The sequence below is a fragment of the Hemicordylus capensis genome, chromosome 4, assembly GCF_027244095.1.
Source record: "Hemicordylus capensis ecotype Gifberg chromosome 4, rHemCap1.1.pri, whole genome shotgun sequence".
In the NCBI taxonomy this organism is placed as follows: Eukaryota; Metazoa; Chordata; class Lepidosauria; order Squamata; family Cordylidae; genus Hemicordylus; species Hemicordylus capensis.
In genome coordinates, this window is record NC_069660.1 from 77,529,130 (window position 1) to 77,542,988 (window position 13,859).

Genomic DNA, 13,859 nt, shown 5'->3' on the forward strand with positions numbered 1-13,859 from the left:
CCACTGATAGTGCGTCCCATGTCTCATTCAAGTATTTTATTAAGCCACCTTGAAACCCTATTCCTGAATGCTTTATTCTAATTAGGTTTTGTTATTAGCTTTTAACAATAATTATATTTTAAGGTGCTTAACGTTATTACTTTTGGGTAAGAGGGAAACAATTAGTTCTATTACTGAGATGACACATCTCTAGTTAAAATTGTTTATATCAGTCTAGAACCTAACACGGCACATACAACGGGGTTTCCAGCTGCCTTCTTCTCACTGTAGCCCCTATGAGACAGAGAATGGGGAGCTGTAGCAAGAGGGGGGAAATAGGTGAAAACTGGGAGGGGCCTGCTTGTGTGCTGTTTTGCTCATGCAGAAGGTCTCAGTCTAAGTGTACATTTTAATCATTATGTATCCATTGTTTTTTAAATATGGGTGCTACTAGACGTATGAAGATGCATGGTCATTGATTATCATATATTCTGAGTTGTTCATGCAGTACCATATCACATACATCTTCTATTTGAAGGTAGACAAGTACTGATTGGTTTTACCATTTTGCATTCATTTAAACCCCTATTTTACACGTTATTTACTTACAGTGCCCCTGACAAAGGCTGTTATCTAAACATGTTGGTCAGTTTACAAGCAACAATAAATTGTTATATTTAAGCATCAGTTTAAGACTCCTCGCACACTTCCTCTTTACCTCTCTCTCAATTATGTTTCCCTGTGCTAGCCCTCCTCTTCTTGTGCCTAGTTACAGTTATGTTTAAGCATTCAACATGGTTTAACTCTCTGCTGCCAATAGTATTGCTTCCAATATTTCCTAAAGTATATGCCTTTGCACAGTACAGTACTATATTGCACAGCAGATGTTATTTCTGCCATTTCTCACTAGTGGAGTACTAGGGCAGAGTTGCATGCAGAACCTAAGACAAATCATACGTCCAGTGTTTAAGATCACACTGATCTCAAGCCCACATAGTTTTTCTTGCAGGGCTACTGTTGTGGTGGCAGCATCTGGAATGTCTCTTATGCCTTAGACATTCTTGCTTCTTGTATCCCTGTTCAAGCCCATCTTAACTACATTTGTTTATAAAACAACATCCATAGGAATGCTCAATTAGCAAAGGCAGCTGCTGCTATTGTCTGCATGTCAGGGGCCTAACTTTGAAAAGAGCAAGATGAATATAACAAAACACATAAGAAGAACCCTTCTGGATAAGGCCAAGGTCCATCTAGTCCAGCATCTTATTTCTCAGTGTGGCCTCTATCTCTGAGACGCCCACAAGCAGGAGCTGGAAGCATGCCCCCTCTACTGCTGCAGTTTCCCTACAACTGGTATTCTGAGGCATCCTGCCTGAATCTGGAGATAGCATATAGCCATCAACACTAGTAGATAGATTAAGATGATAAAAGCTTGTATTAAGTTAACTGTCTCAGTACAATGCATAGAGCATAGAGCCTGAGGCTGAAAAATCTCTCTTCTGGGACCATTCAAAATAGGGAGGTTTTAGAGCTCACATGCTTTTCATCAAGGATCAGAACAAGATAAGATGGTCAGAGCAGACTTATATGTCATGGTGGCTCCCTGGATAAGTCTGCTACTGGCCAGGTCTGATGCTTTTAAAATAAAATAAAAATATAGATGACATTAATTAGATAACACACTATTAGTCTTTGAGGCGCTTCACACGATTAGTGTGAAGCACCAGGAGAGTTAGTGTGGGGAGAGCGGGTTTTGCCTGCTCTCCCTGCACATGAGCAGAGCACTTGCCCTGGGCGGCTGATTGATGGAGCCTCCCGGTCAGGGTTCTCCTCATGACCTGAAAACCCGGGTTTAGCGGAGCGTTCGCTCCACTAACCTGGGTCAAGGGGAGGGATTTTTTAGGTAGGCTAGCTAGGTCGTGTGAACAGTTTCTTTGTATTCATTTCTTAGCACAGCATAATCAACCATGATAATGCTCACATTTTTAAGCCATTAGTTTGTTTAAAAAAATGTATACTACTACTTATTCTATCTTTCACTCTAAAGAACCCACACAGATATATTCTCATTAGATATTAAATAAAACTCTTAATGGAAACTTCACAGTGGTGCATGATTCTCCCAGAGAAGACTTTCTTTTCTCAGTTAATTACAAGCTTAGAACTGGATGCTAGGTCATCAAGATGCACTCAGTGAAAAGAAAGCAGATTGCAAGCCAGGTATACATACCAACGCTGGATAAGAAGGGTAGCCACGACACTTAGCCCACACAAGCTCCAGTGGTTCTAGTTCAGTGTGCTCCTCAAAGGGCATCAGTAGGTTTCTACCTAAGAAGTCACAATATAAACTGACTTAGAATTTTATTCTCCCACATCCAGGGCCTATATCTTTCTCCTTGCAGAGCTCAACTGCAGAACCATGACTAGCAATTAGGGTTATATGCTAAAGGAATGTATCTCACATATGAGATATCACTTCTGACTTGACTTAACTTGAATCATGAATATAGTCAAGCTCACAACTAGGCCAAACATGCTGATATAAAGTAGTTGTGCTAGACAAAAGTTAGTAGCTACTTGCCATAGATGACAATAACCAAACCTATAACATCTCCAACCATTCTCCTCTTTTAAATAAATAGACAAAAACTGCTTTTACAGAAGTATCATGAGTACTGGGGTTCAGGGTTGGGGGAATCTCAGGGACATTGTTTTGGGAAGCACAGGAAGCTGCAGAGGGAAGAGGGAGTTGCCAAATAACTGCTTTGCCGGCACACAACAGAAAACCCTGGCATATTGACACAGGGTTACCCTGGGTGTCAGCCATTGACTGCTCTTTTTCAAGCTTTTCTCTGCAGCTGTACAATTTGCATTTTTTAACAAAGAGAAAGCTGGATCCAGATAGCAAAATTTATAGCAATAGCAATAGCAATAGCAATAGCAATAGCAATAGCAATAGCACTTACATTTATATACCGCTCTATAGCCAGAGCTCTCTAAGCGGTTTACAATGATTTAGCATATTGCCCCCAACATTCTGGGTACTCATTTTACCGACCTCGGAAGGATGGAAGGCTGAGTCAACCTTGAGCCCCTTGGTCAGGATCGAACTTGTAACCTTCTGGTTACAGGGTGGCAGTTTTACCACTGCGCCACCAGGGCCTGGATCCAGATAGCAAAATTTATCACTGCACAGTGGTGTTTTAAGAAATTTACAGAATACCCACAGCCCCGGTTACAAGTGACCTCATTGTATAACTTGTCAAAAACTATTTTACCGACATCTCTGTAATGGAACAGATTCTCCCAGGCTATAATATCTATGGGCTACAGAGTGACATCAACAGCATATGGACCGATCCCATGTGTGTTTACTCAGACATAAGTTCCATGATCTTTATTTTCATGGCAGTGTGCAAAGGACAGCTGCCACAGTATATTTTGGTATGATCAACAGCAAAAATAACATTCACAGAACACAGATCCCTAGTAGTACAGATTACAACTGCACATTGTGGTTGAGACATGCCCCCATATTGTCGTCATCTCACCTGAGCTGTTGTATTCCAAGTCTCCATTTACGCCATCCAAGAATGGGACCCGGGCGAGAGCAGGCTTTCCTCGACTACGTTTGCGTGGAGTCAGACCACTGGGGGGGGGGGGAATATGAAGAGGAATGCAAGTGATTTTCAGAATAAACCTATGCAAGTTTACTCAAAAGTAAATCTCACTGTAGTCAATGGCACTTATGCCCAGGTATGTATGGATAGGATTGCACACTAAGACAAGACTTCTTTCCAAACTATAGCTGGAGTCCACTTCAAGATGTGCTAACTGATGAAGAGAAAGATATGCAGCCCAACTACAGAGGACTGCGGGGTAGGAGGGATGGTTACTATGCCAGCATAACCAGGGGTGTGCAGAAAATCGGAAAACCTGGTTCGGTTTCAGTCAAACCGGGCCCAAACCATGCCTGAACCAGTTCTGTGAACGTTTAGCCGGGCCGTGGTCCAGCTTGCATTCCTCCCCGCCAAACCTACTGCCTCTGGCAGCCTCAGGGTGTGTAGGGAATCTTCAGTAGTTCCCCGCGCCCCCCGCCTGCCTCCCACCGGTCTTTAAAGGTCAATTTCAGCCCTTTCTGTGCAGGTGGCGGTCATTTTGGAGGCTAGCGTGCATGCACACTGGCCATTTGCATGCCTGGCAACCCGGGCATGCAAATGGCCAGTGTGCATGCACAGTGGCCTCCAACATGGCCACCGCCAGAGCAGAAAGGGCCAGAAAGGCGCCAAATGGGCTGAAATGGCCCTTTTAAGACCAGAGGGAGGCTGGCGGGGGAGGGGGAATGGAAGACCCATACACACACACACACACGGGAGCACACCCCCCCCCAAGGGAGTAAGTTAGGAAAAAGTCTCCTCCAAACCAGCCCCGAGTGGTCCGGGGGGTGGGGTTCGGCTTGAACTTGAGGACGAGCCAGTTCACAAATCCCTAACCACAACAACTTTATTTTTAAGGTGCCACGAGATGTTTTGCTACATTTGCTGCAACAGGCTGACATGGCTACCCCTCTGGAAACTGGGGCCTGTAATTAAGTCTGTAATTCCCCTGGATATGATAAGAAATATCAGCAACCTCCTGAAATATCTTTACTTTATTAAATTTACGATCATGGACCAAGACATACAGCATAAAACCTAATGAACAATAAAACATACAATTTATAAGTACATAGATCTTCTGCAACTAATAATAATATAACAGAATTTAGCTGTAACATAAGATGCTACTTCATCCAAATCCGACAGAAGAAATTTTACAAGAGCCTCATCAGATGACCACCCGCCTGCTGTGTATCAATGGAGAAATCAATCGTTGTCTAACCTCATGATAGAGCTTACAGTGGAGCAAAATATGATCTCTGGTTTCTATATCACCACAAGGGCATATTCTATCCTGAACAGGGAGATGCTGATATCTCCCTACTAAAAGAGCTGAAGGAACTGCATTAAAGCATGCTCTAGAAAAGGCCCACATACATTTATTAACAGATATAGAATAAAAATAGCCAGCCGGGACAAACCCTTCTCTCGTTTTTAGTGGTAAATAATAATTAGGCAAAAGAGCCCTTTCAGCTTGCAGTTCAATATCTTCAATTCTTCGACATACTGCCTTTTTTGCACCAACAAATCATAACTCTAGTAGAGAAAGAGGCTTTAAGCCCATGGTGGTAAGTTTCTCCAGAATGGTAAGCGACCATCTAGGTTGTGGATCAATCGATAGGAACTTAAGTATAAGTCCCATTGGATTAAGGTGAATTTTTAGCCAGTAATTAATAGCTGACATCCAGACCCTTGCTTCAATTTTAATTAGACCTGTTTCTTGGTGAATCACTGAATTAGGTGTACTTCTAAATGCATCAAATAAGATCTTAGAAAGGATGTTTGAATCCTTTCAAGGATCATACAATCTTTAAACAGGCCTAATTGAGCCCCATACAACATCTGTGCAATTGGTTGCACTACAAATAATTTGATGGCAGCTGGCAAATGAAAACCACCCTGCGAGCGAAAAAATCTCAAAATAGCAGACGAGGAATGCTTAGCAGAATCACCGGTCATCTTAACATGTGAAGTTAAGGAGCCATTATAACGAAAAGTCACACCCAGATATTTATATTGGGTCTGTTGTTCTATCTGCTGACCATTTACTACACATCTAAAGTTCTTACATTTGGAGCTGAATCACACTATTTTCATTTTAGAATAGTTAATTTCCAAATATTCAGTTTGGCAATAACTGACTAAATCTGCCAGAGCTCTATTTAGGTCAGCTCTCGACTGTGCAAGAATTACAGCATCGTCAGCATACATTAATATAGGTACTTTCCTGTCCACCAATTTAGGAGCATGAATGTCAAGTTGCTGCATTCTTTTAATCAAATCACTGATATAAATATCAGCATATATATCTTGAAATATCAGCAGTAGCTAGGCCTTTGCAAGACGTGGCTGGCAAGAGTGGCAGCTGAAACCACACTAATGCAAACAGGCACATACTCTTTATTAAATAATTCCTGCATGTCATAGACAGTCTTATATATGGTGGGGCTGATCAGCTGTTCTGGGAGCAAAGGAAGAATGAGCAAACCAATTGACTCAGGCAAGTTGTGCATTACTGGGGCAGCCGGGGGGAAGTGAGCTAAGGCTGGCTCTTAATGGGTTGTTCTGAAGCCAAAGGTTCAGTTGTAAAGCTAAAGGGAAAATGATCCTGGCTGTGATGCTCAACTGGGCTAGGCAGAGTAACAGTAAGGCTGTGTTTTAATGGACTTTTTTTGTTTGTTTTTAAAGGTGGTCCTGGGGTCTATTTGTGAGTGCACTACTACTATGAATATTTATAAACCACTTTTCAAGGTGGTTTAGCGGAAGAATCAACAACAAATATGCAGCAAACAGACTCCACAGGATGATAATACAATGCAGATAATTACATTGTCACAATTACAATAACTTTGTTTTTAAGGTGCCACAAAAGTTTTTGCTACATTTGCTGCCACTGTTACATGTCACAATTACAATCTATTATTCTGCACAGTATATATGGTTGCAACAAGACCTGTGAACCTGGGACACCACATATGCAGCTAATACAAAATCATGCAGCCATGGGTGCATCTATTCGAATGCCATTTGCGTCAAGAAATTCTCCATTCATGGTCATTGACCTGGATATGAGTGACATCTAAAAAGTATGAACAAAAAGAACTAGAAATTAGTGGGGGAATAATGGTGGTTCTGGATAAGGAGGCTTACCTACAGACATCAAACGGGATAACGCTGCCAAGGCCAGAACTGCACTCTGAGTCAGACCCGCTTTCCACAGGCTTTCTGAAGCCATTGGTCACTGCTGCTGAGAAGAATGCACATAAGAATGAGTCCAGCTACAAAAAATCTTTAAACACTTAAGAAGGAAAACAAACAACAACAATTCTACTGCGCAGCTAAGATGGTTATTTTGATCATGTCAAATGCACTTTTTTCCACAAAACTTAAAGAGATCGTATGAAATTCTCTTCTCTCATGTTTGTGCACAGTTGCAATCAAGAAGCATCTTGCAACAATTATGTTCAAAGCTCTAATTAAAAAATAGTTCTCTTTCTTCTTTGCTCACAGTGGTCATTCTCACTTGCTAACTAATAAGGAGATGTTCCTCATCCACCACTCTTTCCCCCTGCATTTGGCTTTGCATGAAGTCTGTTGATACTGGTGATTTTTTATAAACATTGCCTAGTTAACAAAGCCAAAGACTTGACATGAACAGATGAAGTTCTGCATAGTGATGTGTTCGAGAACTGAGTTCTGCTTTGGAACACTATTACCAAAGTGCATTGTCCATCTGGATATCTGCTGGGCTTCTGCCTCATACTCTAAAATTCATTTCAGATTCTAGAGGCCAGGTTCCATACTTATTAAATCCAGCTGCTTGGGCACCTGGGATGGTTTCTGGAATATTGTAGGTCATGCCATTCATGGGCTTCCAGTGCTACAGTGATTGGCACTGAATGCCCATGTGCATGGATAATGGAACCTTTTACGTCCCTGAAGCCTTCCAGACCTGTACCAGAGCCCTCTGCATTCAAATGAGTTCCTCAGTCTAACCTAAGGCTTGATTACACTGAACTTGTAAAGCATTTAAACAGTCTGAACAGGTAATGATTTGCTGAATGGAATAATGATGACAGAGGTAGGTAAAAGTATGTACATGCAAAAATCACTTATTACATTATGCATAGCAGATCCTGGAATAAATCTATGGAGTTTTGATCTACAGAACTGATTCCAATGTAATATTTGGCACTCATGCCAGTGTTCCTGTGATTTTTTACACACTGAAAATTTTTGCAAAATTTTGTTATCTAAGCAGCTTTTCTTAGGATAGCCTCATGAGCGGAGTGCTAGATTTCTTTTTGAGCCTACCTGTGGGATTTCCCCAGGAAAATGTACAAGAGAAGATATTTGTTTTTAATATGCATGTTATACTTTCCCCCTTAGCTCAAAACAACTTATGATGTTTGTACTGAACCAGTAACCCATTCTGTGCATGTGTCCACAAGACAGCTTCAAAAACACTCATCAAAAAGAACCATAGTTATTGCCAAATCAGCATGCCAAATAATGGTATATAGTGGAACTCAATCAAAGCATAAGCTCATTGAGTCTTCAATTAAACACGCAATAGCATAATTTTCACAACATAAAAACTAATGTAAAGAAACCTCACCAGTTTGTCTTGCTCTTATTTCCTCTCTGGTGCACTAAACCAGAAGTATGGGAAATGGGACAAAGTGAGTACCTTATAAAGAGTAGGGATTTTGTGTGGCTCTTATTATAGAGACTCCTATTATACAGACTAGGCACCACAAGTCGGGGTGGACAGATGAATGAATATACTGACCCAGTGTGCAGGAGCTGTAGAAGAGGCAAATTCAATGCTAGGGATTGTTAGAAAGGTATCAAAAATAAGACTGTGTATATTGTAATGCCCTTATACAATCTAAAGTGCAGCCACATTTGAAATACTGTGTTCAATTCTGTGTGTGCATCCCAAAAAGGATACGGTAGAGCTGGAAAACATACAGAAAAGAGCAACCAAAATGATCAGGGGGGCTAGAGCATTTTATGAGGAAAGGCTACAATGTTTGGGATTTTTCAGTTTAGAAAAAAGGTGACTAAGTGGGACAGAGGCTTATAAAATTAGGCGTGGTGTGGAGAAAGTGAATGGAGAAAAGTTGTTCTCCTCTTACAGTTGTAGAAGAAAGCGTCATTCAATGAAATTGATTAGTAGGAGATTTAACATGGACAAAAGGAAGTACTTCACGCAGCATTTAATAATTACTCTATGGAGTTCAATGCCACAAGAAGTAGCAATGTCAGGACCTACCAGATAATGGCCACTAGTTTAGGTGGCTTTCAAGGGGAATTAGACAGATTACTGAAGGACAAGTCTGTCAGTTTATATGGCTTTATGCTCCCTCCAAGTTCAGAAGCTGTATGCCTCCGAATACCAGTTGCAGGGCAGCAACAGCAGGAGCAGGGGAATGCCTTCATCTCATGGTGGTGGATTGCCCAGAAGTATCTGGTTGACCACTGTGGAGAACAGAATGCTGGGCTAGGTAGGTTTTGGGCCTGATCCAGTAAGGCTTTTCTTATATGGAAAAAATGGCTCATACTGATCCTACAAACGTACCAGCATGCACAGAGAACAAATAGCGAATGACACAGGATGAAATTGGTGTATGTGAGTACCACACAAGTTAGGCCTTAATTGGATTTACAGGTGGCCCTGGTTATCCACGGGGGTTCTGTTCCCCGAAACCTCAGATAACAAGACCTTGATACAATGGGAATGGGGGAGTTAAGTTACTAGATATTTTTAAAGGGGTAAAAAGTGGGGAGGAGGCAGAAATAAGATAAATAAAGTAGTATACCATGCTTTCCAGGTCTCCAGCTCTCCAGCAATGCCCCCACCCACCCCCAATTCCTCCTATTTGCCCCTGCAGGGGGGGTTTAAAGAGAATCTGCAGGGGGAGGTTAAAGAGAGCCACAAAATGGCTCCATGGTACAAAATGGTGGCCAGACATGACATCAGAGGTTATTTCCGGCCACCCAGGAACCACGGATAGATGAATTTTGAGTATTTTTTTAACTGTGTATAATGAGGTTGGGTCTATATAGCCCAACTGCAGGTGCCAGGACGGCGGATAACAAAGGCCACCTGTATATCTTTACCTTCACAACTATTCTGTGGACAGATCCTTAATTCTAGCATAAGAAGTCTTTAAACATTATAATAAACTTAACCAGACTTTCCAGAAGGTAGGTTTTATGCTGGACATAGAAACTAAAACAGAAGGAAGGAAATCAAACTTGTGAGACTGATATAATATTGGCTACATGTAGTCTCAAAAAACAACAAAATGATTTCTATAACACAAGATGTATAATCAGAGAAAATTCAACTGCCTGGCCTGGGTTTGACCCTACATACTACAATACCTGCTTCCCAAAAGGACCTCAACATTTTGGCTATAAAGGAAATCTGAGCTTGTGAGGATTTGTGAGCCAGTTTTTTCCCCTCATGTGGTACTACCTGAACATAATGTGAAGAACTCATACAGTCAATTTCAGATTAGTGCTCTACATGTGGAACCTGAAGGGTGAATGTGTGGAGGCTAGAGAACCAACAGTGTTCTGGGCAGCTCCTAGTAACAGACAAGAAGGTCTGGAAGAATTCACAAAATTTACAAACCCAGTTTTAATTACTCTGTCCCAGTTATCTCACCCTATACGTTACATTTATCCAGGAAAAAAAGAAACACTCAGAAAGTTGAACAGTGGATGTACCTAGTAATTTCGGAGAGAAGCTTGTGTGCACTGCTTTGCAGAGATCTTTATTCTAATCAGCAAATGATAAACTTATTCTTGTTTTCATTTTATACCTCAAGTTTTGTTTCATTTTATATCCTGAACATATATGCCTAACTTGCGCTCGCAAGGCTACGCAGCCAAAGGTGTTGAGTACTGAGAGCAGGGTAACAAGAACTGATATGATGGCAGCAAGGGAAAGTAAAAACTGAATGAATTCCCAGAACCTGGAGACTAAACTGTCATAGAACAATAAAAACAAATCACCTCCCTGGAACTGAGAGGGGTGTCAGGGAGGGACCCTGACAGTCTGTAATAGTAAACTATGGATTGACATTTGGAATGTCCTTCACCTTAGCCATTGTCCCACCACTCCAACTAATAACTGCCTTTCATTGTTTAATGGTTTTTTTTAATGCTGATTATGTTCATATCCACTTAACTAATCCCCTAGGTTAGTCATTACGTTCCTTTTGGGAAAATGTGTGTGTGTGTGTGTTTCTATCCTTGCACAATCCTATCTTTCTCACCCAGTGAGGTCTGGCCTCCTTTCTCTTGTGGCTTTATCATGCATCCACCTCCTGGCAATGTCCCCCCCCCACAATTTTCTTCCCCTCCCTCACCTGTTATTACTATTATTTTTAAACAAAGAATCTGTACAGCATTATTATCATGTGCATATTCAATAATACTTTGTTTACCAAAAAGAAAAGAGAAAACTAAAGAGCAGCCCCCAATTCTAGAAGAACAAAGAGCGAGAGAGCATGTATATGGAGAGAAAAGGAGAGAACTTGTACAAGTCCCATTAAAATGAATTTGAGTTGCTCTTGCATGGCTCCCATTCATTTTAATAGGTCTAGCACAGGTAAATTTCCTGGGGGATTGAACCCTATGTCTGTACAAGTGCATTGCAATATGACTCAGTAAATATGGAATAACCTTGGGATGCAAGTTTGTAAGAGTTATTGAGCAAACCATATGTTACCCTCATGTTGTTGTTGTTACATTTATATTTTATTTATTTGATTTATATACCGCCCTTCCAAAATGGCTCAGGACGGTTTACATCCCTGTTTATATCCCGCTCTTCCTCCAAGGAGCCCAGAGTGGTATACTACATACTTAAGTTTCTCCTCACAACAACCCTGTGAAGTAGGTTAGGCTGAGAAAGAAGTGACTGGCCCAGAGTCACCCATCAAGTATCATGGTTGAATGGGGATTTGAACTCGGGTCTCCCTGGTCCTAGTCCAGCACTCTAACCACTACACCACACTGGCTCCTGTTAGACTGTTTCACATGAGCAACTATTGTCCCCCAATCCCCCACCTCACTTTCTTGTGCTACCCCTGATGTATGTCTCTGAAGGTCCCCCAGCATTCAGGGACATATTTTCAGGAGGACAGCAGAGGGAACAGGGGGATCAGGGGGAAATTGTTGCACACAAAATGTTCTAACAGAAGGGCAGTGAATGTTAATGTTAGGATAAAAGTAGCAATGTTCAGTGTTGGAGAAGTAACAAATCATAAAACAAAAGTCATCCTAGCCTCCTTTAGAGCATGTGCAGGGTCCATGAATGCAGTGACTAGATTGCTGTTGGAGACCTTCCTTCCTTCCTTCCTTCCTTCCTTCGCAACCTCCTAGCTTATCTCAGCACCTGAGAGATTCCTCTGCTTTCCCTGAGTTTTTCATGCATTACAGATAGCTCGTGGTGGAGGGTCTCTTGCTTCATGCCACACTCCACCCCTCCCCACCCAAGTCCTCCAGCATATGCAGAAGACTCAGGTGAACGCGGTCAGTCTCCCACTCTGAGATGTACTTTGCAGACACTTGGAAACATTGACAGATTCTCTCTTCTGAATGTATTGCATAGCCAAGAGCAACATGGAAGTTTGATCCCTCTCCTTTCTAAATCCTCTATGCCTGCCAAAGGACTTGGGGGAATAGTTGGGGCAATGATAATTAATGAATGGCTACAAAGGCCAGCTGAAATTTTTGGACCTCTGATCATGTGCAAAATAAATTGGTCTCAAGGAAGCTCCTCCTGAACAGATCACAAATGTAATCCAAATGTGACCAAACGTCTCCCCAGCTGGCTTGCCATCAGCAATCCCAAATAAAGCTGGAATAATGGCACAGCTAAGGGGGCCACAGATGTCATCCCTGCAAAAACTGTAGGGTTAAAATGGTTCATCAAATATTCCATTCTATTTTCCCAAGCTCTGCTTCTTCTATTAAGTGTACTCTCTCCAGCCTAATATCAACTAATTTTGCCAATTAACCTTTTTTAAAATTTACTGGACAATGTTTGCTGTAAAATTTGCATGAGGAAAAAAGCCAAAATTTAGTGAAGCAGAAGTTTAGTGAAAATTGTTCTAAACTGCATTCAGATAAGCACAACAAAGAGATAACTAGAGTAATGGGAGCTAGGAAAAAACTAGCACCAGTTTTCATGCACCAAAAGTGCATGAAACATTTGGTAATCAATTCTTATGTTTTTACCCATCTGTCCAATGAGCCACTGAGCTGTCAAGCAAGTGTTTAAGAAGGGGAGCAATAGCTGCTGCATCCTACAATGTTGTGCTGGCATCACAAGCCAAACTAGGATATAGTGCTAGCCTAAGCAGAGTGAATTGTCACTTCCACATCAGGCATCATCACTGGAAGAAGCAACATCACACAAAGCTGCTGTATAAGATGGAAAGGAAAGCCAGTTGGAGACAAGTGGCCTCCACAGCATATTTTAAAGGCATTTCAGCCAACAGAGAAGAAGCTATTATCAGGACAAAACTAGCCCCTAATATTTGCTATGCAACATGGTCATCTGGGAACACATTACATCAATACTCCAGAGTGTGTGTTTGAACTCTCTATAGTTTAGGTGTTGTTCAAGGTGATATTTTTGAACTGCAGAGTCCTAGAAAACTTAGCCTCTCTACCTATGCAAGTTTCCCCTTTTATCCCATCACAATCTCTTATCCTCTATGATAAGGAGGGTCCTACTTAAGTTTATTTCATCTGTGTGGAAGGTTCATTCAAGGGTACAAGAAAAGTACTATCAGTGGCAGCCACACAATTATGAAATTCTCTCCTTTGAGGACATCCCAAACACTGAGCAGGAGGTTCTTCCAGAAACTTGAAGGCCTTAGTTTCAAAACTGAGTTTCTGTTACGGAAGGGCTTTAGCTGAGATTTGTATTTTGGTGTTTTCTGGGTTATATTCAGGATCATGCTCATTTAGTTCAAATTAATTAATTATTTAAAATATTTCTATCCCACCCCTCCAATACACTACTGCTTTTTGTTTTAAAATTGTCACCTACTATTAGCTTTAGATTGTCACCTCCGTCTTATCTGGATTCCACTTCAGTTTATTCTTCCTCATCCAGCCCATTACTGCCTTCAGGCAGGCCTTTAGGGAAAATATGCCATTTCCTGATGAGGTCAGCATGGAGAAGTAGAT

At 41.4% G+C, this 13,859-nt stretch overlaps 2 protein-coding genes across 10 annotated transcripts in view; one reads left to right on the forward strand and one right to left on the reverse strand.

The window, feature by feature from the left end:
- The window catches only part of LOC128323746 (armadillo repeat-containing protein 12-like), a 41,548-nt gene extending 35,184 nt beyond the window's left edge, over positions 1–6,364 (forward strand). The window contains exon 8 of the mRNA XM_053247432.1: positions 6,327–6,364. Within this exon, the coding sequence (XP_053103407.1) occupies positions 6,327–6,349 (23 nt within the window). The 3' untranslated portion in view covers positions 6,350–6,364. The remainder of the gene's footprint in view (positions 1–6,326) is intronic.
- BRPF3 (bromodomain and PHD finger containing 3) overlaps positions 1–13,859 on the reverse strand; it is a 54,722-nt gene that overhangs the window by 7,041 nt on the left and 33,822 nt on the right. For 6 of the 9 annotated variants that reach the window (XM_053247427.1, XM_053247424.1, XM_053247419.1 and 3 more), the window contains 3 exons: positions 6,789–6,885; positions 3,531–3,628; positions 2,210–2,307 (listed from right to left, as the gene is read on the reverse strand). In XM_053247427.1, coding sequence (XP_053103402.1) covers positions 2,210–2,307; positions 3,531–3,628; positions 6,789–6,885 — 293 coding nt within the window. The remainder of the gene's footprint in view (positions 1–2,209; positions 2,308–3,530; positions 3,629–6,788; positions 6,886–13,859) is intronic. The other 3 variants (XM_053247428.1, XM_053247426.1, XM_053247425.1) reach the window with 1 other exon arrangement.